We start from the raw sequence: 23,514 nt of genomic DNA on the forward strand, positions 1-23,514 counted from the left end.
GTGCCACCTTGTATGTCTGGCTTTACATGGGTCCTGGGGAATCGAACCTGGGTCCTTTGGCTTTGCAGGCAAGTGCCTTAACCACTAAGCAATCTCCCCAGCCCCTCAAGCATTCTTTGACTATGAACTCATTCAACTGGTGGTGTGGCCCTTAGAGCCAGTGTACGTAGGAGGGAAGCCAGCGCCTTGCTGAGGGGTGTGACCGTGGCAGCTGGGGTCAGACCCATCTTGCCTTTCTGGGTGCCAGTGAATGGAAGGTCTGGTTTTATAAGCTGTGCACTGGGAAGGGGTAGTCTGTTGGTGCAGGTGGAGTCAGGGGCCAGGTTGGTTGTGCCTGTCCGTGGCAGTTGAAAGATTTCAGAACCGGCACTCAGGTGGCAGGGAGATTTGCAGTGAGGCCATAGGAACCCAGAGAAGACCTTTCTGGGAGACCCCAGTGTAGTGCGAAGCAGGTTGCTGGGTCCCTGCCTTTGGAGTAGCCCGGCCTTGCATTGCCTTGAGTGGGATGAGGCCCAACGGGGGACTCTAGAGAGAAGGCATGTCCTGGTTGCCCCTGGCATGAGGGACACAAGGGTCCCATTAGTGAGGGAGGACCCACACACAGTGAGAACAAAACTCACATCATAGCAAGTCGGAACTTTGATCCCTCCCTCCCTGTGCTCAGAGCCTAGATTACACCCTGACTGTAGTCAGAGCCTGCATCCCTCTTCCCATCTCCCTTCCTGTGCTCAGATCCTAGATCCATCCTTGTCTCCCTTCCTTTGCTCAGAGCCTAGTTTGCACCCTGACTATAGTCAGAGCCTGCATCCCTCTTCCCATCTCCCTTCCTGCGCTTAGAGCCTAGGACCCTTTCTACCTATTGTTAGAACCCAGATCCCTCCCTTTCCACCCCTCCCATCTCTGTCCTGGTCCAAGGAGAGATGTTGCTCCCAAGACCCCTCTAACTGGCGGATAGGAAAGCAGGTCAGAAAAGGGTTGTTAACACCAGTGGCCAGGAGCACGGCTGACCGGCAGCCAGGCTGGCTTCCAGCAGGACGCCCAAGGCTCTAGATGCTACACTGTTGTTGACATTGAGACCTTTGTCCCTGAAACTCCTAAGGCAGGTAGGCTGTCCAGATGGCTCCTCAGCCCCAGGGGAAGGGCGGTAGTTCATGAATTGTCATCGTCCTGTCTTCCGGGCCCTTCCATGACCTTCTGTAGTGTCAGCCACTCACGAGCACCTACTCTGCACAGGCCCACTCAGGATCCCCTTGGAGGTGGTTGCTTGATGAGGCGGGAGGTAGTCATAGGTCCTCCCGGGTCTCCCAGGCAGCCTGGCTACAGAAGCAGCGCTGTACCCGCAGCCACGACTCCATCCCACCCTTACCAGGCACAGGAGCCCTGCCTTCCAGTGGGCAAGCAAGCCAAGGAGGAGACAGATGCAGTGTCAGAGGTGGGGAGCGAGTGGCAGGAAGCCAGAGAGCACACGGTGTTCAGACTGATGAGGAGTGCTGGGCACATCCAGGGATCAGCGAGCAGGCTGGTAGACTGGGTGGAATCATGGGCATCTTGCAGGGAGCTGCCGCAGTTCACAGCAGGTCGCTGGGCTGGTGTGCATCTGCGCTCCCCTTGCCCCCCCCCCCCTCGCCCTGCAGGAGGAGGCCTCTCGGGCTGGTGGGACGGATGGGGCCACAGATGCTGTGACCCAACGAGTACCGCCACCACACGCTTTCCGTGGACAGTGTGAGGACGCGTGGCATGTGCACCAGCTTTGTCTCCCAGAGGCCCTCGCCTCTTGTGGGCCCCACCTCCCAGGAGATTATGGTCAGGCCGGCAGACCGAGGTTCCCTTTGGCCCAGCTGCTACCACTACAGGCCATATCGACAAGGTCCCCTCCCAGAAACCTCTGGCCCAGGAGTCCTCGGGCTGCTGTAGCCTGGGTCTCTCTGGAGGCCGAGGAAACCCGCCCTAAACGAGGAAGGGTGAATGTGTAGCCGGCTGGCAGTGGGAGCCTGGATTTGGGCTGCAGACACCTCCTCTTCTGGGTGCGGGGGGGGGGGGGGAACCTTCCATGCATGGAGGATGAGCTGAGCCTGGGAAGCGGGTCTCCATTCCCCTGGGAGCGGCACCGGAAGAGCCAGCTGCTGTTAAGCTTGTCCTTGTCCCCAGGGAGGCCCAAGCTCTTCTCAGTGCCTTTGTCCAAGCTGAGGCCAAGGAGCACGCAGAGTGCTTTTTTCCAGATGTGGAGGACTAAGGGCAGCGCAGGATCAGATCTCAGACTCCTCCTTCCCCACTTCCCTGATTGGTGTCAGAGCCTGCATCCCATCCCCACCCCCTGCCTGTGGTCAGAGCCTGGATCCCCTACCTGCCTAACTGCCTTAGGTTGAGAGCCCTGGGGATGCACTTCTCGCCTGTGCTCCTACCTTTCTACGCAGGGTGGGAGCCTAGATCCTTGCCTCCTGGGATCCCTTCCTCTGCCTGGGGTCAGAGCTTAGATCGTTCCTTCCTCATTTCTCTGCCTAGGGTCAGAGACTGGATCCCTCCCCTCCCTACCTAAACCGAAGCCCAAGCTGAAGGCGGGTCAGAGGCTTCCTGTTGGAAACTCAGAGCAAGGTTTCTCTCACCCACTGCTGTTCTCTCCTCCCCTGTGGTGTGGCCAGGCTGGCCCCACCCTTCACAGCCTCCAATCCTGAGCCCCCGCAGTAGCATGGGGAAGCTCTGGCCAGGCCACCCGTGGGTTCCAGCAGGCCCACAGAGCCTCCAGCCACAGCTGCAGAGGATGCTACCGGCCCTGAGAAAGAGACGCTTTCTCCGAGGGGCTAAGTAAGTGCAGAGCTCGCCACCTCACCTGTCCCAGGGCCCTGGCCCCTGGCTTGATGGTTGGGACCGGCGTCTGAGGGCATTGTGGGACAGACCCATCTGGGGCTGGTTGTGAGGCAGAACCGAAACTTCTTGATCAGGTCAGCCGGCCGTGGGGGGGTGCAGGCCGCTTCTGCAGCCTCTGGGGTGAGCTCCTGCTTGAGGCAGACCTTCCAGCTGCTTACATGCCTTCCCCGGTGTCCAGGGATGCGGAGAGAGGGGCCTCATGTGTGTCAGAGCCTCCCCTGCCCACACTGTTCCCTCCTCCCCACGGCTGGTTCTTCCAGAGAAGACTAGAGAACCAGTCTCCTAGGGATTCCACCTTGCTTGGCCCTGAGCCAGCTCTGCAGTCAGCCCCCAGCGAGGCCTGTCTTGAACTCCTGCCCCTCCTGCCTCCACCTCCAAGTGCTAGGATTGCAGGTGTGCACCCCCACACCCAGCCTATGCTATGCTGGGGATCGAACCTGGGGCTACATGCATGCTAGGCAAGTGCTCTGCCCACTGAACTAACATCCCCTCTTGGCATGTTTTGCAGGGGGCCAAGCCAGTCCCCACCCCCACCCCGCCCCAGCCCTGCCCTGTTCTATCCTCTAGGGTTCCTAGCTGGATGCGAGCTAAAGAATGGACAGAGTCAGGAACTCTGTCAGGGCCAGTCACTGTGTGAGCACGGTTCAGGCCTCAGCTGGTCCAAAACAGACAGAAACCCAGTATGGTGACACATGCTTATAATTCCAGCATTCTATCAGAAGTTCAAGGTCAAATGTAATTTGGAGAGGGAGAAACAGAGATGGGTACCCTGGAGCAGTCCTGAGGCTGCTGGCTGGGATCTGTTTCCACCTGGGCACAACCTGCGCGCCTGTCCTGAGCAAACCTGATGTCCTCCAAAGTGTGTCTGTGAGGTCCAGGTCAGAGCGCCTGCCAGCAGGTGCCTGGCTGAGCTGGTGGATGAGCCAAGGGTGGCAGTGTAGCCTTGCGTGAGAGCCTTGGGGGCTGGGAAGGGCTTCAGGCAGGAGACCTTGAGCACTTCCAGAGCTCTTGGGCAAGCCACAGTCACATCTCTCTGTGGCTTTCCCTGGAAGGCAGCCTTGATGAGCGTTGGTGATGAGTGTGTTGTCACTCAGGAGTTTCTTCCCAGTTTTTGCCTTAGGGCGGCTGCTTCTGAATCCCCAAGCTCGGGAGGCAGGTGGAAGCCCCCTCCTTTCTGCAGCATGGCGCAGGACAGTGAGGGACAGACCTTGCGTGAAGCTTCTGTGAGCCTTGGAAGAGCAGGGAGTGGGTTTCTGATGGTGCCAGGCCTCGGGAAATGGGCGCTTGGAAGCTTTCCTGACCGGGCACAGTGAAATCCTTCCCACTGCGTCTTCCCTTAAGGGTGCACCCAGATCTCCCCATTTTAAAAAAATATTATTTATTTATTTGAGAGAGGAAGAGGCAGAGAAAAAGAGAATGGGCACGCCAGAGCCTCCAGCCACTGCAAACAAACTCCAGATGCATGCGCCTCCTTGTGCCTCTGACTTAATATGAGTCCTGGGGAATTGAACCAGGATCCTTAGGCTTCGCAGTCAGGTGCCTTAACCGCTGAGTCATTTCCCCAGCCCTCCCCATTCTTTTATTATTATTATTATTATTATTATTATTATTATTATTATTATTATTATTTAAGACAGAGAGAGAATGAGCGTGCCAGGGCCTCTAGCCACTGTAAACGAACTCCAGACGCATGCACCACCTTGTGCATCTGGTCTGTGTGGGTCCTGGGAAATCTAACCCCGGCTCTTAGGCTTCCGAGGCAAGTTCCTTAACCAGTAAGCATGTCTCCAGCCCCAGACCTCCCCATTCTGAGGCGCCTCCCACCTCCTTAGCTACCACCTCGTGTGATGCCGCTCCCCTTCAAGGCTCCTTCCCTGCAAGCCCTTTACTCACCCCTGGGGTGATCTGATCAGGCTCCCTTCCTGGGTGCAACCCCACTCTTAGGCTTCCTGCGGCCTCACTGGCCTCAGCTCCCGCCCACAGGTGCCCATACGAAGAGGAGCTGGCTGCATCTACTTAAAGGGACCCTGCCTCGCCAGCAGTCTGGCACCGTCCCACCACCCTCCTCATTCCCAGCCCCTCTCGCTTGATCTCTTAATCCTGAGTAAGCCCCCAGTGTGGTGGACGGGGAGGGCCAGGCAGTCTCACATAACTCTGGGTCTTTTTCTTCCCTACCTTTCCTGGACTGTTACCCAGTAGTGCTTGGCTCCCCTCCTGTTCAGTGCCCGCCAGCTTTCTGCACATGTGTGCACTCTGCCCCACGCACACCCGTGTGCGGGGATCCTGAGGCTCGCTCTCCAGATCCCACAGCACTAGGATGCTTCTGCTGGAAGTCACATCTCCCCAGCCACCCTTCAGCTCCCATCCCAGCCTCTTTGGAAGTTCCTTAAGTCTGGGGATGGTGGGGGGGGGGGGTCGTCACTGGCTTTGGATGACCCTGGGTGACTGGGCTGGTTTCTTCGGGGAAGCTGGGCATATTGATGCTGTGGTGGGCAATTGAAGGATTCTGGGCTCTGGGAATCTAGGGCATCCTGGTTCTTCTGTGGCCCAAGCCTGGCTCTCCATCCTGGTCTACACTAAGCCCAATCACTACCTTGCATCTTAGTGAAACAGAATAGCATTGCAGGGCCTGGGGCACCCACCCATGGGGCCTTGGGCCATCTTCCTGTGAAGGTTAAGTTTCACTAAAAAGCAGAAAGGAGGCTGGAGAGATGGCTCAGTAGGTAAGGAGTTTGCCTGCAAAGCCTAAAGACCTGGGTTTGATTCCCCAGTACCCACATAAAGCCAGATGCACAGGATGGACCATCTGGAGTTCATTTGTAGAGGCTAGAGGCATTGACATGCCCATTCTCTCTCAAATATTTTTTAAAAATATTTTATTATTTATTTATTTGACAGAGAAAGAGGGAGGGAGAGGGAGAGAGACAGAGAGAGAGAGAATGGCCTCCAGCCACTGCAAACGAACTCCAGACACATGCACCCCCTTGTGCATCTGGCTAACATGCATGGGTCCTGGGGAATCAAACCTGGGTCCTTTGGCTTTGCAGGCAAATGCCTTAAGTGCTAAACCATCCCTCCAGCCCTCTCTCTCAAATATAAAAAGAAAAAAAGAGAGATAGAGAGAGAAATGCTGCGGGTTTCATGGCCAGCTGCGCCTGCGACCTGAACTGCTGGGGGCTTGGGGAGAGGGGCGTAGGAAGCCCCGTGGCCCGTAGGAGCGAGGCCTTGGGTGACTCCATCCTGTGCCCCTGCAACCCACGCTCCAGTATCCATCCCTTCCTCTGTCTGTCCAGCTGGTGACTTAGAGCAAGTCACCCGCCTTCCAGATGGTGTTCCTTGCATGGTGGTCCAGATGAGAAGCACCTCTCACCCCCCACCCCCGCGGCTAGTAGGAGGGCCAGACCCTCTGTCTACAGAACTTCTACGGATGGCCACTCCCAATGCTGTAGGGGTCCAGTCTGTGCCCTGTTCCTCATTGCCTAGCCCTGGGCCTCAGCACAGGCTGCTTATGCCCAGAGACTCAGAGATGAGACATGGTCTTTTTCTATTATCGTTGTTGTTGTCATTTATTGTCATTTTGTCTCTGGATTGTGTGCATATGCATAGCATGTGTGGTGTGATGTACGCACGTGTATGTGCCAATGTGGTCCTCTCTGTGCTCACCTGTGGTACCGCACAGGGGCTCTCCTGCAGCAGAAGAACCTAGGGAGTTCTCCTCCATCACTTACCTGCCTGATTGTCCTTGCTACGCAGTCTCTTATTACTGGATCAGGACCATTCACGAGCCCCAGCGGTCCTCTGGTTTCTGCTCCCTGCAGGACTGGGCTTATGCATGTGTTGTGACCATGCCCCGCTATGTACGTGGGTCCTGGAGATTTGAACTCAGGCAGTGTCAGGCCCCCTCTGGCCTTTGTGCTTCTGCAGGAAGCACACTTTACCACTGAGCCATTTCTCCAGCCCATCTTCAGATTTTTGAGACAAGGTCTCATATAGCCTGGGCTGGCCTTAAACTCACCATGTAGCCAAGGATGATCCTAAACTCCTGATTCTTCCATATCCCCCACCCCAGTCTCCTCCTCCCCAAAACTGGGGTTATAGGCTCACTGCATCTAGCTGTATTTGGGTGCTGGGGATCTGAACTCAGGTCCTCACACTTATGCAGCAAACACTTTACCCACTGAGCCATCTCTCCAGCCCTTGGCTGGCTGGTGATGTGGTCTCAATAGGTATCCCACTCTGGCCTCAAATTTGGCAATCCTCCCAACTTCCAAGATTACAGGCATACAAATTTTTACTAACAACTTCCATGATTATAAAAAATATCCCATGGTAATACCCTCCCTCCCCCCACTTTCCCCTTTGAAACTCCACTCTCCATCCTATGCCCTCCCCCTCTCAATCAGTCTCTTTTATTTTGATGTCATGATCTTTTCCTCCCATTATGATGGTCTTGTGTAGGTAGTGTCAGGCACTGTGAGGTCATGGATATCCAGGCCATTTTGTGTCTGGAGGAGCACGTTGTAAGGAGTCCTACCCTCCTTTGGCTCTTACATTCTTTCCGCCACCTCTTCCACAGTGGACCCTGAACCCTGGAAGGTGTGATAGAGATATTGCAGTGCTGAGCACTCCTGTTACTTCTATCCAGCACCATGATGCCTTCTGAGTCATCCCTAGGTCACTGCCATCTGAAAAGAGAAGATTGTCTACCAAAAGTGAGAGTAGCATTAATAAACGGGTATGAACATTAAGAGAAGTGTTTACTGGGCAGTTTGATAAGCATAGTATATACATTTACCCAGACAGCAGCAGATGTTACACCCCTAGGGCTCATAACTACCCCTGTTGTAAGTTTCCAGTATCAGGGATGTATTTCCTCCCATGGAGTGGGCCTCCAGTCCAATTAGAGGGCAGTTGGTTTCCACCATGACAGACGTGCCACTATTTCACCCGTTGGCTCATTTGGCCTGGCTGGCCAAATATAAGGCTTGCAGTGTCCACTGTTGAGTATCTTCACTGGTGATTTCTCTCTCTCCCATTGAACTGCATGCAGAATGGCTTCTTCCAGCTTTCTGTCAGCTAGTCTACATGGAGGAGATTATCAGCTCAGTTCCATCACAAGCCCCCTTCTTATTGTGTGTCTGTCTGTCTGTTTTAAGACAGGGTCTCACACTATCCCAAGATGACCTGGAGCTCCTTGAACCCCAGGCTGGCCTTGAAGTCATGGCATTCTTTTTACCTCAACTTCCTGAGTGCTGGGATTATAGGTGTGAGCCACCACATGCAGCCTAATTTTTTTAATATACATACATATTGGGGGGCGGTTGAGATAGGGTCTCACTTTATCCCAGGCTGTCCTGGAATTCACTCTGTAGCCTCAGGGTGGTCTCAAACTCATGGCGAATGCCTGCCTCTGCCTCCTGAGTGCTTGGATTAAAGGCGTGCACCACCACGCCTGGATGTAAAATACTTTTGTTTATTTGAAAGAGAGAGAGAGGCCCGAGAGAATGGGCACACCGAACGAACTCGAGATGCCTGCGCCATTTTGAGCGTCTGGCTTTCCGTGGGTTCTGGGGACTTGAACCCAGGCCAGCAGGCTTTGCAAGTAGGTGCTTTCAGCTGCTGTGCCTACCCTTATTTTTCATTTTTGGAGGTCAGAGGGTAAAGCTGGGTGCCAGTCCTTCCTTTCCACCATGCTTTTTTTTTTTTTTTTTTTTTTTTGAGGTAGGGTCTCACTCAAGCTCAGGCTAACCTGAAATTCACTATGCTGCGATCCTCCTCCCTCTGCTTCTCAAGTGCTGGGATTAAAGGCGTGCGCCACCACGCCCAGCTCCACGTTGCCTGGGGCAGCTGTTTGCCACTGTGTAAGCCGACTCGCTGTCCTGCCATCCTCCACCTCTCATTTGGGCAGAGTCCCACTGGGATCGCAGCCACAAAGGCTGTAGACTCAGCTTTACATGAGTGCTGGGGGTCCAAACTCGGGTCATCGCGCCGGTGTGACCAGTGCCATTCACGGGCGGAGGGGGGGTTGCTTCTTTGGAATTCTTACGGAGATACCTACAGGCGGGTGGGGATGGTGGGCACGGCCCTCCTCAGCCCTACCCTCCTCTCCGCCCAGGTGCTGTGACTGCAGCGCCTCCCTGTCCCAGCAGTACTACGAGAAGGATGGACAGCTGTTCTGCAAGAAGGACTACTGGGCCCGCTACGGGGAGTCTTGCCACGGGTGCTCAGAGCACATCACCAAAGGGCTGGTCATGGTGAGCTCCCCTCCCCCGCCCTTCCCCCCGGCCAGGCGTGCGTGTGCACGAGTGCGCAAACATGCACATGTCTCCGCGGGTTTCCGTGCGCTCCAAGCGCATCCGTCGACGTTCCTCAGTCCGCTATCCGCGCAGCCAGTTGTGTGCAGGGCCATCCGTGTCTGTCCTTCTGACAGGAGGGTGGGAGCAGCAATGGGGGCTGCAGGCAGCACTGAGCCGCGTTGTCGCCCCCCCCCCCACCACCTCTCTGCCAGGTGGCTGGGGAGCTGAAGTATCACCCCGAGTGTTTCATCTGCCTCACATGTGGCACCTTCATCGGTGACGGGGACACCTACACCCTGGTGGAGCACTCCAAGCTATACTGGTAAGTGCCGCGGACCCTCTCCGCGCCTAGAGCACCCGCCCACGTCGCAGGAGCTCAAGGGCGCTGGTGCTCCCACGCCCGGGCTTGTGTTTTCATTGGGTGAAGTTTAAGGGGTGCGGATGCCATCCCTCCCTGCTTCCATTCTCCTCCTTGGCATCGCCACGACAGACGCTGTCACATCTGGTGGCACGGGCTTGTCATCCCAGCCTCCTGAGTGGGAGGCTAAGGCTGAGGGATTGCAAGTGCCAGGCTAACCTGGGCTGCAGAGTGAGCTCAAGGTCAGCTTGGGCAACTTGGTAAGAACCTGTCCCAACATAAAAACTAAAAAGAGGGCTGAGGATGTAGCTGACTTGCCTCAAATCCCCCGACAAGGAACTGGGGCGTGCGGTTCAGTGGTAAAACACCTGCCTAGAAACCCTCTCCCCCACCACACACACACACACACACCGAGAGGCTGGAGGCATGGCTCAGGGGGAGAGAGCACTTACCTGGCATACGTGAGGCCCTGGGTTCAAACCTTCCTTACTCCTGCAAGAAGACAACCAGACAGTGACAGACAGAGCCTCCCTCTTCCCAGCCCACCACCCCAGTGCAGTTCTGACACTGGCCACTGGAGCTGGCACAGTCCCCACAAGCTACAGCTGCTGCTCCCAGCAAGCTTGGCCCAGCTCCAGACATCCGCTGCAAGATCAAAGGTCCCCAGGTTATTCCTACATTTCAAACCACCTGGCTCCAAGTGCAGGGGTCCCCTCAAATGTGATAACCTACTGACGGGGAAGCACACTACACTTTGGATTACATTGCAGTTACAAAGGGTACAGCCTAGAAGCCACCAAGTGAGATCACTTCCCAGGTCTCCTGGGGGTTTCTCTCTGGGATTTCGTTAGGGAGTCATTTTAAAATCATCTCATGGTTAAGCTCTGTGTCTAGCTCTCTTGCCTGTCCCCGTCCCCCAACAAAGCCAGGCTGGCTGGAAGCCCCTAGCCTTCACCCCTTGTCAGTCTTCCTAGAGACCAGCCCTGATCTGACTCATCTCATTAGCATAGACGCAGGCACCCTCCGAGGGGCTCATAAATAACAAAGATCCCCCTGTTCCAAGGACTTAGAGTCTCTCTCCCAGGAACTGGGGACAAAGACCAGACAAATCCTTACTTATACAACACCAATAATGGTGGATTAGGGAACAGCGTGACTTCATCCCGAATGGGTTTTTAATGACTTCCTCCCAAACTGGATGTCTCTCTGGGCCTCATCTTGGCCATCTGACACTGTCACAGGGAAGAGACAAAGCCAAAATAACCGGGACGTCTGATCCCAAGCTCAGTGCTCACCCTGGCTCTCGCCACTCTGCCGTGGGCAACAGGAGAGGGGAAGGAGATGGAGCCAAGGGTTTGGGGCTGGGGTGGTGCTGGGAGATGAGGCTAACCCCTCCGCTGACACTGACCTTCTGTCCCTTTGGGTCCCCACCACCAATGGCCTCCACAGCAGGCACTGCTACTTTCAGACAGTGGTGACCCCGGTCATCGAGCAGATCCTGCCTGACTCCCCTGGCTCCCACCTGCCCCACACGGTCACCTTGGTGTCCATCCCAGCCTCCGCCCATGGCAAGCGAGGCCTGTCGGTCTCCATCGACCCTCCTCACGGCCCGCCAGGCTGCGGCTCAGAGCACTCACACACCGTCCGCGTCCAGGGGTGAGTGGCGGCCCGGCGTGAGTGATCGCGGTGGTGTGGCTGTGGCAGACCTCCGGCTGTGGACCCTTGAGAATGTCTTAGCATGTGCGTGCAGATGGGGCTTGGCTGTGGCTGCCCGATTAAATCAGCATTTCTTTCTTTCTCCATACATACATACATACATGTATGCGTGCGTGTGTGTTTATGTGACGTGTGTGCACATGTGTTTGCATCTTTGTACGTGTGTGGGCATGTGTGTGTGCAGGGTCTTTCACTGAACCTGGAGCTCCCCAATCCTTCTAGGCTAGTGAACCAGCAAGCCCCAGAGATCCTCCTGTGTCTGCCTCCCCAGCGCCAGGATTATACGAGGAGCAGGCCGCAATGCCCCGACTTTGATTGGGTGCCGCGGGTGCAGACTCAAGTCCCCACACTTGCACGGCAGGCACAATACTCAATGAGCCACCTCCCCACCCTTCTTAGTTAGCTTTATTTAAAATACTGATTTATTTGAGAGAGAGGCGGGTAGAGAGAATGGGCACGCCAAGGCCTCCTAGCTACTGCAAACAAACTCGACACATGCACCACCTTGTGCATCTGGCTTTCCGTGGGTCCTGGGGAGCCGAACCAGGGTCCTTTGGCTTTGCCGGCAAGCACCTTATTTGCCAAGCCATCTCTCCAACTCCCTTACTTAGTTTTGATTGCTGTGACAAAAGACCTGACTTAATGTAAGAAGGAAAGATTGATTTTTAACCCATGGTTTCAGAGGATTCAGTCCATAGTCTTTGGCTCTGTGGATGTGGTCCTGTGAGAAGGCAGGTTACCATGGTAAGGGGTGTGAGAAAGTGACTATTCACCTGTTGGCAGATAGGAAGCAGAGAGAGAGAAAGGGATTAGGGACTAGCTGTGACCTTCAAAGTTCCACCTCCAGTGACCTACTTCCTCCAGATAGGTTCCACACCCCCTCTTTTTTTTTTTTTTTTTTTTTTTTTCGAGGTAGGGTCTCACTCTGGCTCAGGCTGACCTGGAATTCACTATGTAGTCTCAGGGTGGCCTCAAACTCACGGCGATCCTCCTACCTCTGCCTCCCAAGTGCTGGGATTAAAGGCATGCGCCACCGCGCCCGGCTTTTTTCCCCTTTTTTGAGGTAGGGTCTCTCTCTAGCCCAGGCTGACCTGGAATTCACTATGTAGTCTCAGGGTGGCCTCGAACTCACAGCAATCCCCCAACCTCTGCCTCCCAAGTGCTGGGATTAAAGTCGTGCGCCACCATGCCCAGCTGATTCCACCTCTTAAATGTTTCCACAGCCTCCCAAATAGCACCACCCATTGGAGACCAAGCCCCCCAACACATGAGCCTTTGGGGGAAACACTTCATATCCAAGTCACAACACTGGTTCAGCAGACGCCTGCTGTAATCGTCTGTGAACATGACTGTAGATGCGAGACAAAATATGAACATGTTGGGCTGGAGAGTTGGCTTAGTGGCTAAGGTGTTTGCCTGCAAAGCCAAAGGACCCAGGTTCAATTGCCCAGGTCCCACATAAGCCAGATGCTCAAGGGGCGCATGCATCTGGAGTTTGTTTGCAGTGGCCCTGGCATGCCCATTCTCTCTCTTAATAAATAAGTAAATAAAATTTTTAAAAGATTAAGAAAACTGGGCATAACCATTTATACCTGCAACCCCAGCACTGAGGGGGATGAGATAGGAGCCTCACTGAGTAAACAGCAGTTTCCAGGTTCACTGAGGGACTCCCATCTCAAGGAGACCCCACAGAAGAGAGAGAGAGGAAGGCAGCCCATGTTGTTGGTCCTCTTCATGCACATGCATTGGGCTCATGTGTCTGCACACACATGTGAGTATTCTGCACATATACCATACCACACATATTAAACACACCTGCCAAAATAAACAAAATGATAATAAAAATAAATTTCAGGAAAAACAACTTTAAAAAATTGAACCACTTTAGCTGGGGTTGGTGGCATATACCTTTAATCCCAGCACTTGGGAGGCAGTAGGAGGAGGAACAGTGTGAGTTAAAAAGTTAAATCAGGCCGGGCGTGGTGGCGCACACCTTTAATCCCAGCACTCAGGAGGCAGAGGTAGGAGGATCGCTGTGAGTGTGAGGCCACCCTGAGACCACATAGTGAATTCCAGGTCAGCCTAAGCTACAGCAAGACCCTGCCTCAAAAAAAGAAAAGAAAAGAAAAAAGAAAGAAAAAAGTGTGTGTGTGTGTGTAAACAAAAGGCCCTCAGCATTCCTGATAATCTTTTGCAAGTTAGAATCATTGCCTTCTTGTCCCACATCTGGTCCCCCTGAATATTTGGCTTCCTGCTAGGATTCCAGGGGACAGGTGAGAGCCAGTCTGACCTCTATTCTATCCCCAGAGTGGACCCAGGCTGCATGAGCCCAGATGTGAAGAATTCCATACACGTGGGAGACCGCATCTTGGAAATCAACGGCACGCCCATCCAGAATGTTCCGTTGGATGAGGTTGGGAGTGAAGGCTGAGGAGTGGGGTGGGAATTAATGGAGGTAGAGCTGTCCCACCTGGGTCCCCACTCCACTGCCACCAAGGTAGACTCACAAGCCTACCTTAATTCCGCCAGATCGACCTCTTGATCCAGGAGACTAGCCGTCTGCTCCAGCTGACCCTCGAACACGACCCTCATGACTTGCTGGGCCCTGGGCCAGCGTCCGATCCCAGCCCGCTGAGTTCCCCAATACACACTCCTGGTGGCCAGCCTGGCACCTCTGCCCGGCAGAAACCTGTCTTGTAAGTCACCTGATATATTCATATAAAAAATATATATATATATGTAGATATAGATATAGATAAAACTATATTTTTTGGGGTGGGGTCTCACTGTAGCCCAGGCTGACCTGGAATTAACTATGTAATCTCAGGGTGGCCTTGAACTCCCTGCAATCCTCCTACCTCTGCCTCCCAAGTGCTGGGATTAAAGGCATGCGCCACCATGCCCGGCTTTAAAAATTTTTTTTTTTTTTTTAAATAAACCTGCCTGTCGTGGCATGGTGGCACACACCTTTTTTTTTTTTTAATTACCTATTTATTTATTTATTTGAGAGCGACAGACACAGAGAGAAAGACAGATAGAGGGAGAGAGAGAGAATGGGCGCGCCAGGGCTTCCAGCCTCTGCAAACGAACTCCAGACGCGTGCACCCCCTTGTGCATCTGGCTAATGTGGGTCCTGGGGAATCGAGCCTCGAACTGGGGTCCTTAGGCTTCACAGGCAAGCGCTTAACCACTAAGCCATCTCTCCAGCCCTAAAAATATTTTTTATTAGAGAGTAGAGAGAGAGAATGGGCACACTGGAGCCTCTAGCCACTGCAAACAAACTCTAGATGTATGTGTCACCTTGTGCATATGGCTTATGCTGGATCTGGGGAATCAAACCTGGGTCCTTAGGCTTCGCGGGGAAGCACCTTAACTGCTAAACCATCTCTCCAGCCCTGATATTTGACTTTTTAAAAATATACATATGTATATAAAAATATATGTGTATATCTATATGTATGTGTGTATATATAGTTTTTTGTGTTTTTTTTTCTTTGCTTTATTAGAAATGTACATACTCGGTGTGTAAACAGCAGATGTTGGTACCGTCCTCGTTGGGATTGCCAGTTATCCCCATTGGGATTGTGGATCATGCATTGTGGGGATAACGATCAGTTAATGGGGAAGAGGCAATGTCTCTGTGCATAATGTCCCAACTTGTGGCTCTAACAATCTTTCTGCCCCCTCTTGCATGAATATTTTTTGTTTTTTTGAAGTAGGGTCTCACTGTAACTCAGGCTGACCTGAATTCACTATGTAGTCTCAGGATGGCCCCCAACTCAAGGCAATCCTCTTCCTACCTCTGTCTCCAAAGTACTGGGATTAAAGGCATGTGCCACCATGCCCAGCTTAAAAATACATATTTAAAAAAACTTTTTATTTAATTTAATTAATTTATTTATTTGAGAGAGAGAAGCAGAGAGAGAATGGGCACTCCAGGGCCTCCAGCCACTGCAGATGAACTCCAGACGCGTGCGCCCCCTTGTGCATCTGGCTTATGTAGGTCCTGGGGAATTGAACCAAGTCCTTTGGCTTTGCATGCAAGTGCCTTACTGCTAAGCCATCTCCCCAACCCTAAAAAAAAATTTTTTATTTATTTGCAAACAGAGAGAATGAATACACCAGAGCCTCTTGCCACTGCACACGAACTCCAGATACATGTACCACTTTGTGCATCTGGCTTTACATGAGTACTGGGGAATTGAACCCAGGCCATTAGGTTTTGCAAGCAAGTGCCTAAGTGTTGAACCATCTCTCTAGTCCCTGATATTTTGTTTTGTTTTGTTTTTCAAGGTAGGGTTTCACTTTAGCCCAGGCTGATCTGGAATTCACTATGTAGTCTCAGGGTGGCCTTGAACTTACAGTAATCCTCCTACCTCTGCCTCCCAAGTGCTGGGATTAAAGGTGTGTGCTACCACACCCGGCTCCAGTCCTGATATATTTTTTTAATAGTTTATTTTTATTTTTTTATTTATTTATTTGACAGAGAAAGAGAGAGAGAGAAAATGGGTGCTCCAGGGATTCCAGCCACTGCAAACGAACTCCAGATGTGTGTGCCCCCTTATGCATCTGGCTAATATGGGTTCTGGGGAATCGAACCTGGGTCCTTCGGCTTTGCAGACAAATGCCTTAACCACTAAGCCATCCCTCCAGCCCCAGTCCCTGATATTTGACTCTTGCAGACATTGTCTCTGGTGCCAAGGTTTGGGGAACTAGGACCCAGGACCATCTACCAGCATAGAGGTGCAGGTGCCAGAGACTTTAAGGCTGACCAGGACCTCAGCTTCAGGGAGCAGTCAGTGACCAGCCCAGCATGATGAGAGCATCGGGGGCTTGGGAGGGTGGGCCTTGAGGCAGAGGCTAATTCCAGGACAATGAGGTGTGTGCCTGGCAGGCAGGTCCCCTTGCAGGGGTATCACAGCAAAGGCCTGTCTGTCACATGTGTATCCGCCAAATGGGAAGGACTTAATAGATGTCCTGGACTTAATGGATATCCCAGAGCAGAAGGTGGCTAGTGGACTACTGTAGTGGTCCAGGCAGCAGATACCAAGGCTCCCCTATCCTTGAACCTGCAAACGTAGTAGGAGGGGCACAAGGAACCAACCAGGGGTAGCCTGGTCCTTGCCTTCCCTCCGTACAGCGGGATCTGCTCGGGATGCTTGGGGAAGCCTTTTGGCGGGATACTTTCTTAGGTGACCACCTCCTTCTACTTCTAGGTGGTGCTGTTAATGGCACGTAATTTCTTAGTATTCATTGGAAGCTCTGGTCACAAGTGAGGAGGCTGTGTGACGGGTATCTCAGAGCATAGAGACAAAACATGTGACCCTGGGCCACCAGGCAGAGGAGGCCATGGGCACCTGCAGAGGAGAAGGCAGGTTTGGGACCACCACAGGACGCTGGGCTGTGGTACCAGAACGGGGGTTGGGCTCCATAGGCGGATGTGTGTATATGGGACCAGAAGTCAGGAGGAAGTAGAGGGCGGGGCGCCAGACGGATAGCCCGGCTCCCGTGTCTTCCCAGGAGGAGTAGCAGCATCGACGCGTCTCCCGGTGCCGGCTCTCTGGCCTCCCCAGCATCGCAGCGCAAGGACCTCGGTCGGTCCGAATCCCTCCGTGTCGTCTGCCGGCCACACCGCATCTTCCGGCCGTCGGATCTCATCCACGGGGAGGTGTTGGGCAAAGGCTGCTTCGGCCAGGCCATCAAGGTACAAGGCTCTGGGGTGAGGGCAGGCTGACTCCCCTTCTCTGAGCCCTGCCTCCTGGAAGTCCATTGTAGAGGATCTCTAGCCACGTTCCAGCCTTCACTGTGGTCTCCCTGAACCAGTGAGGGAACTAACACTTCCACAGGTAGACTCGGAATGTTTTGGGGTTTTTTTTTTGCTTTTAACATTTTTATTTTGTGTGCGCATGTGTAGCGTGTGAGCTTGTGGAGACCAGAGGCTGACATCGGGGTCTTCCTCGACCGTGTCCCACTTTATTTGCCGAGGCAGGGTCTGTTACTTGTATTCACCAGCTCATCTACTCCAGCTAGCGCCTCGCTGACCCCATCTCCACCTCTGTTGAGCTAGTATTACAGGTGGCCTCTGTGCCCACCCTGTGCTTATGTGGGCGCCGGCGGCTGGGGATCTGATCTCTCGCCACCAGCACCCCTTATTTGTTTTATCGAGACAAATTCTCATGTAGTATATATGCTGGCCTCAAACTCATTATGTAGCCAAGGCTGGTCTTGAACTCCTGATTCTCCTCCTGCCTCCACCTCCCAGATGCTAAGATTACAGACACATGCCACCCTGTCTGGCTTTGTCTTGTCTGCTTAGTCAGGCTAGTTTTTTTATATATATATATATTTTATTTTTATTTATTTGTTCAACAGAGAAAGGTAGGGGGAGGTTGGAAGAGGGAAAGAGAGAGAGAGAGAATGGGCATGCCAGGGCCTTCAGACACATGCACCCCCTTGTGCAGCTGGCTAACGTGGGTTCTGGGGAATTGAACCTGGGTCCTTTGGCTTTGCAAGCAAACGCCTTAACCGTTAAGCCATCCCTCCAGCCCCCAGGCTAGTTTCTTACTATGTAGCCCAGACTGACCTTGAACTTGAGATCCCTCTATACTTCACCCTCCCAAGTAGCTGGAATTACAGGCATGTGCCACCATGCCAGGCCTTGCCCTGAGTCTTTGTGCCTCTCCTTGTTCCCAATGTAGGTGACGCATCGAGAAACAGGCGAGGTGATGGTGATGAAGGAACTCATCCGCTTCGATGAGGAGACCCAGAGGACATTCCTCAAGGAGGTCAGTGGGGAGGAGCCATCAGAGGCCTGTGGACTAGATATGCAGGTCCCCGCCTACTTCTCCATTGAGGAGGGGTGACAGAGGGTTGTTCCAGGAGGATGTGAACCTCAAGCCACATGTTGAAAGGGAAGGGGTCTGCCTGAAGGACAACAGGGGTCCAGTATCATTGGAAGTGGGAGCAGCCTGAGCAAAGATACAAAAGCCACGGACTGGGAAAGCGGCTGGGCGGGTAGAGGGCCTGCCTAGCGCACAGGAAGCCCTGGGTTCCGCCCCCAGCACCGCATCATCTGGACACCATGTACACACACCTGCCATCGCGGCGCTTGGGAGGTGGAGGCAGGTGGAGCGGGAGTTCAAGGTCATCTTTGGCTACATAGCAAGTTTAAAAGTATCCTGGGCTACAAGTTCTTGTCTCACAAATACATCAATCAAGAGCTGGAGAGATGGCTCAGTGGTTAAGGCGTTTGCCTACGAAACCTAAGGACCCAGGTTCAATTCTCCAGGTCCCACATAAGCCAGATGCACAAGGTGGCGCACGCATCTGGAGTTCATTTGCAGTGGCTGGAGGCCCTGGCACGCATATTCTCACTCTGTCTCTAATAATTAAATAAATAAATAAGTAAATAAATCTTTAAAAAAAAAATACTGAGCCAGGTGGTGGCACATACTTTTAATCCCAGCACTCAGGAGACAGAGGTAGGAGGATTGCTGTGAGGTCAAGGCCAGCCTGAAACCACGTAGTGAATTCCAGGTCAGCCTGAGCTAGGGTGAGACACTACCTCAAAAAACCAAAAAAAAAAAAAAATCAGGAGGAGAGGACAGGGAGGAGGCTAACGATGGTACCAACATGACTGTATACATTGTGTACTAACTAATAATAATAATAATAATAATAAACATCAATCTGGGGCTAGAGAGATGGCTTCAGTGGTTAAGGTGCTGGCCTGCGAAGCCTAATGACCTAGGTTCAATTCCCCAGTACCCACATAGAGCCAGATGTGCAGGCTGGCACGTGCATCTGGAGTTTGCTTGCAGCATCTAGAGGCCCTAGTGTGCCCATTCTCCCTCCTTCCCATCCTCCTTCCCTCTTTCCTCACCCCCCCCCAATCTGCTTGCAAATAAATAAATTAAAATAAAAAGTCCCTGAGTTGCAGCAGTCAGCCTGAGCTGGGGGAGGCGGAGGCCCCCGCTCTTAGGACAGCGGGGGCAGGAAGTGCAGGCCCGCATGTGTCTGTCCCTCCAGGTGAAAGTCATGCGGTGCCTGGAGCACCCCAACGTGCTCAAATTCATCGGGGTGCTATACAAGGACAAGCGGCTGAACTTCATCACAGAGTACATCAAGGGCGGCACCCTACGGGGCATCATCAAGGGCATGGTGAGTGGGACTGGCACACAGCTCGGTGGGTAGAGCGTTTTCCTGGCATGCAGGAAACCTCTAGGTTCCAGTCCCCAGTGCCAGATATAGCAGGAATGGAAGTGTGCCCCAGTCACCCCAGCATTTGGGAGGAGGAGTCAGAAGGATTGGAAGTTCAAGGTCACCCTCATACAAAGCAAGTTTGAGGCCAACCTGGTGACGAACAAACGTCTGTAATGCCAGCATTTGGGAGGTGGAGGCAGGAAGATCAGGGGTTTCAGGCCAGCCACAGCTACATAGCAAGATCTTGTCTCAAATATAAAAAATTTTGGCTGGCCTGGTGTGGTGGCACATACCTTTAATCCCGGCACTTGGGAGGCAGAGGTAGGAGGATCGCCATGAGTTCGAGGCCACCCTGGGACTACATAGTGAATTCCAGGTCAACCTGAGCTAGATTGAGACCCTACCTCAAAAAAACAAAAAAGTAAAAATAAGTAAATAAATAATTTTGGCACTGGAGTGATGGTTTAGTGACTAAGGCATTTATTTACCTGAGAAGCCTAAGGACCTAGGTTTGATTCCCCAGTGACCACGTGAGCCAGATGCAAAAGGTGGCTCATGCATCTGGAATTTGTTTGCAGTAGCTGCAGGCCCTGGTGCTCCCATTTTCTCTCTCTCTGTATCTTCCTCTCTTTCTCCTTCTCTCAAATAAATAAAAATTAAAAAAAAATTTCCAGGCTTGATGGCACACATCCTGACTCTTGGGAGGCAGAGGTACAAGGATTGCTTTGAGTTCCAGGCCAGCCTGGGACTACAGAGTGAGATCCAGGTTGGCCTGGAGGCTAGAGTGAGATCCTACCTCAAAAAAAAAAAAAAAACAAAACATAAAGTAGGGGCTGGAGAGATGGCTCAGCAGTTAAGCACTTGGCCACAAAGCCTAAGGACCCAGGTTTGATTCCCCAGTATCCACATAAAGCCAGGTGCATAAAATGGCACACTCATCTGGAGTTTGTTGGCAATGGCTAGAGGCCCTGGTGCACCCATTCTCTCTCTTTCTTTCTCTCCCTCCCTCCTTATCTCTCTCTCTCCCCCCCCCACCTCTTGCAAATAAATAAAATATTTAAAATAAATCGTAAAATAAATTTTTAAAAAATCTTGAGGGGCTGGAGAGATGGCCTAGCAGTTAAGTCACTTGCCTGCAGAACCTAAGGACTCATTTCTACTCTGCAGTTCTCACATTAGCTGGACACACAAAGGTGAGGCAAGCACAAAGTCGCACATGCCCAGTAGGTGGTGCATTTGATTGCAGTGGCCGAGGCCCTGGGGTGCCAATTCTGTCTTTCTCTCCCAAATTAAAAAAAAAAAAAAAAAAAAAAAAAAAAAAAGTAGTTGTTGTTGGTTTTTAAAGAAAGCATGATTTGGCCGGGTGTGGTGGCACACACCTTTAATCCCAGCACTCGGGAGGCAGAAGTAGGCAGATTGCCGTGAGTTCGAGGCCACCCTGAGACTCCATAGTGAATTCCAGGTCAGCCTGGGCTAGAGTGAGACCCTACCTCGAAAAAAAAGAAAAAAAATGCATGATTTGTGCCTGGAACAGCCCACATCCACCATTGCACCCCTCCCACCGTGTGGCCCGCGCAAGGCAGCTCCCTCTCAGGGCATCGGTTTCTTTGTTCAGTGGGGACTGGCCACAGGGCTCTCCAACATCCTCCTAAGCCTGCGTTAATAATGGTCTTGGTACTGCAGCAGTTAACCTTCTTGTTACTGGGACGAAGCACCTGCCCTGAGGGAGGAAAAGGGTTTACTTGGGCTCTCCGTGTGAGGGGAGGTTTCATCATGGGGGGAAGGCATGACAGAGCCAACAGCAGGGCTCACATCTGGTCACAGCAGCAGGAAGGAACTAGTCTGAGCCAGCCACCACCAGCAAGTGGGCTGAACTGATTAAACCCCAAGGCCCCACCCCAGTGACACAAGTCGCTCCAGCAAGACTGCACCTCCCAAGGGCTGCACCAGCTAGGGAGTAAATGGGAGGCTTCATCACAGACACTGGAGGCTGTGGGGGACGATTGACATCCAAACCGCCAGGGGTGTGTTCTTTGTTTTGTTTGTTTTGGTGTTTCGAGGTAGGGTCTCACTCTAGCCCAGGCTGACCTGGAATTCACTATATAGGCTCAGGGTGGCCTCGAACTCATGGGGATCCTCCTAGTTCTGCCTCCCGAGTGCTGGGATTAAAGGCGTGCGCCACCACGCCCAGCAGTTCTTTTCTTTTTATTTTTCTTCCTCGAGATAAGGTCTCACTCTAGTCCAGGCTGACCTGGAATTCACTAAGTAGTCTCAGACTAGCCTTGAAGTCACACAATCCTCCTAAAGGTGTGTGCCACCACACCTGGGCTGTTTTGTTTTGTTTTGTTTTGTATGTGATGTGCATGTGTATGTATATGTGTGTTTGCATGTGTGTGGGCACACACGTTGCATGTGCATTTAGAGGGCAGAAGTCTTTGATTTCTTTCCATTTTTTATTTTCAAATTGTTTTATTTATTCATTTGAGGGAGAGAGAGAAAGAGAGAATGGGTGTGCCAGGGGCTCCAGCCACTGCAAAGGAACTCCAGATGCATGTACCAACTTGTGCATCTGGCTTATGTGGGTACTGGGGAATCGAACCTGGGTCCTTAGGCTTCTCAGGAAAGCACCTTAACTGCTAAGCCATTTCTCCAGCCCTCTTTCCACTTTATTTATACAGGTAGGGTCTCTCACTTGAAGCCAGAGTTCACCAGCTGGTTAGTTTAGCTAGCCAGCTTGCCTCAAGATTCCTCATCTCGAATATGATGGAGAATGGAGTTTCAAAGGGGAAAGTGGGGGAAAGGAGGGTATTACCATGGGATATTTTTTATAATCATGGAAAATGTTAATAAAAATTTAGAAAAAAAAAGATTCCCCATCTCTGCCTCCCAGGATTATGGGTGGGCCTCCACACCCACCAGGCTTGTGCATGGGTGGTAGGAATTGAAATTTTAGTCTTCATCGCCCCAGGCGCTGGTTATGGTGTTTTGTGAAATAGGGTCTCATTCTGGATACTAGGCTGGCTTTGAACCTTGCTATCCTCCTACCTCACCCTCCCAAGTGTTGGGATTATAAGCATGCTCCTAGCTTCGAGAAGTGGCCAAGAGCATGTACAAGCTAAGCGTCATGGAGGGTGGCAGTTTCTCTAAGGGCATCTGGCAGCTATTCCAGTCACCTGCCTACTGAGCTCTTTGTCACCTCCAAGCAGCCGGAGCCTACAACACGTATGCTACGCAGAAACTCTAAGAGGCAGGTGTCCCCATGACCAACCCATGGTTGGGCCTGTGATTTGCTATAGTAGAGCTAAACCGTTTTCACCACTTAACACATTCCAAGCAACTCAGACCTGTCTTTGGTGATTTGTCTGAAACTGCAAATCCAGCCTTTTTTATTTTTTTAAATATTTTATTTATTTATTTGACAGAGGATGAGGGAGAGAGAGAGAGACAATAGGCACACCAGGGCCTCCAGCCACTGCAGATGAACTCCAGATGCGTGAGCCCCCTTGTGCAGCTGGCTAACGTGAGTCCTGGGGAATCAAACCTGGATCCTTTGGCTTCGCAGCAAACACCTTAACGGCTCAGCCATCCCGGCAGCCCTGTAAATCCAACTTTAGGGAAAAAAAAAAAAGAGCTAGAAGACATAGTGCACACTTGTAATCCACATTTGGTGACAGCAAGAGGATCAGAAGTTCAAGGCTAGCCTCAGCTACATAGTCAGTTTGAGGTCGGTCTGACATTCTTGAGACTGTCTCTCTCTCTCTCTCTCTCTCTCTCTCTCTCTCTCACACACACACACACACACACACACACACACACACGAGCGCGGGGGTGGCACAGTGGGAGACACTTGCTGTCCAAGCGTGAGAACCTGAGTTGGCCTCCCTGGCACCCATGTAAAATGCCAAGTGTGGTGATGCACACACCTGTAATGCCAGCATCAGAGAGGTGGAGGCAGGAGGAACATAAATTCAGGGTTATCCCCGGCTTAAGGACAGCCTGGGTTAGAGACCCTGTCTCAACCAAAAGTAAATAAATAAATAAGGGCTGGAGAGATGGCTTAGCGGTTAAGGCGTTTGC

At 52.4% G+C, this 23,514-nt stretch overlaps 1 protein-coding gene across 1 annotated transcript in view; it reads left to right on the forward strand.

Moving 5' to 3' along the window:
• Limk1 (LIM domain kinase 1) overlaps positions 1–23,514 on the forward strand; it is a 45,684-nt gene that overhangs the window by 12,209 nt on the left and 9,961 nt on the right. The window contains exons 3-10 of the mRNA XM_045144349.1: positions 8,981–9,119; positions 9,374–9,483; positions 10,969–11,175; positions 13,543–13,648; positions 13,765–13,931; positions 16,756–16,939; positions 17,934–18,020; positions 19,264–19,395. Coding sequence (XP_045000284.1) covers positions 8,981–9,119; positions 9,374–9,483; positions 10,969–11,175; positions 13,543–13,648; positions 13,765–13,931; positions 16,756–16,939; positions 17,934–18,020; positions 19,264–19,395 — 1,132 coding nt within the window. The remainder of the gene's footprint in view (positions 1–8,980; positions 9,120–9,373; positions 9,484–10,968; positions 11,176–13,542; positions 13,649–13,764; positions 13,932–16,755; positions 16,940–17,933; positions 18,021–19,263; positions 19,396–23,514) is intronic.

The sequence above is a fragment of the Jaculus jaculus genome, chromosome 2 (assembly GCF_020740685.1).
Source record: "Jaculus jaculus isolate mJacJac1 chromosome 2, mJacJac1.mat.Y.cur, whole genome shotgun sequence".
NCBI classification, from domain to species: Eukaryota; Metazoa; Chordata; class Mammalia; order Rodentia; family Dipodidae; genus Jaculus; species Jaculus jaculus.